Below are 4,895 nucleotides of genomic sequence, written 5' to 3'. Positions count from 1 at the left end.
AACATAGACGAGACAGGGTTATTTTGGAAAAGGATGCCTTCCAAAACTTTTCTGGCCAAATCTGAGAGTTCCCAGTCAGGATATAAAGCTGCAAAGGATAGACTAACCCTTTTATTGGGTGGCAATACTCAAGGAAATTTGAAATTAAAGCCTATATTGGTTTATCGAGCTCAGAATCCAAGAGCTCTTAAAGGTATAAATCAAGGACAATTATCACTAATATGGAAATCTAATAAAAAAAGCATGGGTAACTAAAGCTTTGTTTGAAGAATGGTTCGTCAAGTATTTTTGTCTAACGGTTGAAGACTTTTGCCGAAGAAGAAATTTAGATTTTAAATCTTTGCTTATTTTAGATAATGCCCCTGGTCATCCTTTTGGTCTCGATTCAATGTGCAAAAATATCCAAGTGACATTTTTGCCCGCAAACACTACCTCTTTATTGCAACCAATGGACCAGGGCGTTATCGCGACCTTTAAAGCATACTACCTGAGAAAGACTTTCAAGCAAGCGATTCAAGCAGCATCTGGAGAGAATTCTATGACACTAGTTCAATTTTGGAAGAAATTCAGTACTAAGGATGCTATTGATAATATCCATCAAGCATGGAATGAAATTTCAGTTAAACATATGCAAGGTGTTTGGAAGACAGTTCTTCCACACTGTGCACAGGACGTCACAGGCTTTTCAAAAGATACAGAAGAGGTCATTAAAAAGATTACTCATATTGGAAAAGAACTTCTTCGCTGAGATTGACAATGAAAATGTGCAAGAATTGCTAGAAGCTCATTCAGAAGAACTTACCAATAAGCATCTTATAAATTTGGACACTCAGAGAGCATATGAAGACATTGATGAATATGAAGAAATCTTACCTACCCGCCAGCATAAGAAGATGACGAAAAAGGAATTAGAAGAACTTTTCATGGTTATTGAAGAATTTAAGGGAAAATGTTTAGATACAGACCCTGATGAAGATAGAAGCCGTCAAATTTGCAGAAAAAGTGATGAGGCAATTTCTCAGTACCGCCAATTATATGAAGAACAGAAGAATACGATGCGACAAGCCACTCTAAACAAGTTTTTCATAAAAAAAAAATCAGATCAATAAATTTTAATTCATTGCATTTTTTTCGTATTTTCTTATATACCTATACTTTGATTAAAAAATACGCAAAATAGAAATTAATTGTGAATGAGGATGAAAATTGAGGTACGAGTTACTTGATTTCCTATAAGTTATTATATTCGATTAGTGCGGCTCTTTTAAAGAACACATTAACCGCACTAATCAAGGGATTCCTGTACTTAGAATTATAAGTGACCATCAGTCATACAATTGAAGTGGATATATTTTTTCTATTACTGTCTGGAACTTTTTTAAAACTATTGAACATACTTAGACCAACAACGTTAAAAAAATGATAATTATACATACTTGATATGCTTTTGGTAACAGATCTTTACTGCCTGCAGGCAGAACAGCCAACAACTGTTGAAAAGGTAAAAATGGTTTTCCTAAATCGTACTCTAAATTCAAGTTTGAAAAGTCTCTGACATCCGAAATGTATGGTGCATAATGGTGTGGATAAAACCTGCAGATTGAAAAGAAAAGAAAAAGATAAATATATTTATGTTTTTAGCTTAAGATTAAATATATTAAAAATGTTTCAAGAAAACAAATACGATTTTTTGTTCACCAAATAGCAAATGAAATGGATAAATTTACTGTGAGAGAGTAATGAATCCAGTTTAAAACATTATAAAGTTAGGCAAAAAGCATTAGTAGGTTGATTTAAATAATTTCATTTTGTCCTGAAGTACACAAGTCTTTCAAGTAAACATGAAAAATTTTTGATTTTTAACCATTTCTTAACATGCATACATAATACATACTATGTTTATGAAGATGGACTTCAAAAAGACTTCATCATATACAAATAAAAAATAAATAAATGTGCTTAAAAGACATAATTTAACTCTTCTAGCCCAGGCTCGGTCCCTAGGATTGACCTCGTAACCATTTTGTGCTTGTTATAGTTTTCATGCTATAACTTTTGAATTAATTAATGAAATTTGGCAGATTATCAGTAAATATTACAATGCTTTCATACTCAAAATATCTAATTTTTGTTATTAAGTCTTAAGGCTTGTAAAGCAATGTTTCTTTTTTTCATATCTTCCCTATCTATGATGCAAAGCAATTTTCATTTTAAGATTTAAAATACTTTTATGCATCAGAAAATTTTCAAATTTCACATGCAAAATCTTTATAATGTCCAAATAGTTACAAACGTTTCTCAAGAAAAAATTTTTATATTTTATCTGTTATTTTCAGTACTCAATCTCTGTACGATTCGGTAGATTTGAAAAATCTCACAACCACCATAAAAAATTAGGAAATAAACATAAATTATTCCTCTCTCATTCTAGAATGAACACAAATTATAATGCGAAAACATAAATAAACGAAATAGCATAAATTTCATAATATTATAGATTTATATATATTTGTTATTTTTATTATATTGACCTTAACAATACAGAAGTTACAACGATGAGACTCACGTGCACTCATGTTACCATATCAAATAACATAAAGGTGACCTTTGGTCTGTACAAAGTAATTTGTCTTGGCTGTGTTTTAATCGACTAGTATTTTGTAAAATAAAATCACATTTCAATTATTATACATTACATATGTGCAAAGATTATTGCTATTTTAAAAAAAGTTTTTAAAATTATTTTTCCTAAAACAGAACAGTAAATAAAGTAAAGCAAACAATTATCTCTTCTAGTTATGATCTTTGTACTCAATTGCTGCTTGACATAGGTTTCTAAGCCTTTAAAAATTTTGCCTGTGGAGGATACTAAACAAAATATTTTTTATTTTTTTAGGTTTTACATATACAGTTGAATAACTAAAAAATCATAAATTACTACATCAATACCATAGAATTCCACTATAATTTATCAAGCTTAATAACTAAGCTTTATTTGGGTCTGAAAAAAATATGAAATTTTGAGCAGACTAAAGATTCACCTTACCAGATTGAAGATTTGTATCGAAAGAACAAGGTGATGTTGTAATACATTATAATCGCTGAGAAAGCCACCAGGGGGACATTCTGAGTTTTCAATTGGTTATTCACATGTCACAGAAAGAAGTAAGTGTATATAAGGGAGCATTTCCAAAAATGGAATCACTTTTTTTGTCTCATTACATGAGCAATATCTCAGCAAATAGAAACATAGGAGGTTCTTATTTTATATTCTACCTTGTCAATGTTGGTAGTTTGAGTTCCTAACTTCTACAAAACTTTACACTTTGTATTTTGACATCACAATCATCTAATTTGAACCAGTGCTTCACTCAACATACCACATGACACACAAAAATCAATGTTTAAGTGTTTTTTTTAAATTTACTTTTCAATTAAGAAATTAAATAATGTATAATACTAATATTTGAAATATAATCTACAGTTTGATACCAAACTTATTGAAATAATTTCATAAAATAGTAGTTAAATAAAATTTTGAATGTGAGTCAACAAATGCAATGACATGGCCTTTAACCTATGACCCGTGTAGAAAGGGTTAAAGAAACTGTTGGAAATCCTTAATATAAAACTGTATTACACAGAGTCCTCAAAGTAAATATGTCAGTGAATTCATCCTCCACATAAAAAACATGTACTAGTTTACTTTCATAAAGATATCTGAACTCACCAGCTCCATGATGCCACTCCATTATAATAATAATGCAAGTTCCACTGGATAGCTCTAACATAACCATATGCTTGATCCTTGAGTACGTCCCTAACAAAAAGTTAAATTCCAAATTTCAACAAAGAATTTTATGGAATTTTGTCAAACAATTATTCTAGTAATTCTTGAGAATAATTCAAATTAAATCCTTTTATCAGAAAATATCTTGAAACAAATGTATATGATTATTGTATAAACTTAAGCTAACTCAACCAGAAAAGGATAAATTACAAATAGGGTCAATTAACATTTAAATTTGATTTTTGAATCCTTCATCATCTCACTAACACCAATTTAATATAATGTTGCAGGAAAAAGATGAGAAAAACTGACCATATATTTCTAAAAAGTTTACACATAAACAGTTTTAAAACTTTTATTTAAAATAACCTATCAGTCATAAATATATTAATAACATTAAAATTTTTTTAAGATTAATATACTACTCAGTACTTGCATAGCATGTATTGATTTTTATAAATTTTTGTTAAATAAAGAAAATTTTATCTCAATATGTTTTATTTCTTAAATTCACAGTTTTATGAGTGAGACACAGACTATATGTGCATGAACTACAAATTTATCATTTAAAAATTAGCAAGACAATTGCTACTTACAGAGTAACAGCTTCATAGTCGAGCTTGTTCATGTAATAATCTCTCTTGTGCTGTTTAAATTCCAGCTCAAACATCTCTTCACTTGTTTCATCATCTTCATCATCATCATATTCCTCCCCAAAATCAAGGTCAAGTAGTTTATGAGAGGTCACTATTAAACCAAGAGAAGAAAGCAAAATGTCAAATAATAAAAAAAAAAATTGGGATTTAAATTATTTTTGACATTTTTGGTATACCACACTGAACATTTTTTGTTAATCTCCTCTAGCTGAAGAATCATCATAAAACATTCTACTTTTAAACAAAGCCAAACAAGTCCATCCATACAAAAACAAAGTCATTTTTGTTGAATTCAACTCCGTTACCCTTACAACAATTTTTTCTAGATATTAAGAATGACTATCCTTCATGTAATTTTTTGTCAGTCTTCACAGCATAATGTATAAGCAAGCATGTCATCTTGAGAAATTCTCACATAAGAGTAGACTTTTACTCTCTAACAATAACCA

General features: G+C 29.5%; 1 protein-coding gene across 1 annotated transcript in view; it reads right to left on the bottom strand.

The window, feature by feature from the left end:
- Positions 1-4,537, bottom strand: part of LOC106461464 (5'-3' exoribonuclease 1-like) — a gene marked incomplete at its 5' end in the record, with an annotated part of 93,251 nt that extends 88,714 nt beyond the window's left edge. Inside the window, 3 exons of the mRNA XM_022388435.1 lie at positions 1,437-1,593; positions 3,731-3,820; positions 4,387-4,537. Coding sequence (XP_022244143.1) covers positions 1,437-1,593; positions 3,731-3,820; positions 4,387-4,537 — 398 coding nt within the window. The remainder of the gene's footprint in view (positions 1-1,436; positions 1,594-3,730; positions 3,821-4,386) is intronic.
- Between the last annotated feature and the right edge of the window lie 358 nt (positions 4,538-4,895).

The sequence above is a fragment of the Limulus polyphemus genome, unplaced genomic scaffold, assembly GCF_000517525.1.
Source record: "Limulus polyphemus unplaced genomic scaffold, Limulus_polyphemus-2.1.2 Scaffold965, whole genome shotgun sequence".
In the NCBI taxonomy this organism is placed as follows: domain Eukaryota; kingdom Metazoa; phylum Arthropoda; class Merostomata; order Xiphosura; family Limulidae; genus Limulus; species Limulus polyphemus.
This window is presented reverse-complemented; position numbering and strand designations above follow the sequence as displayed.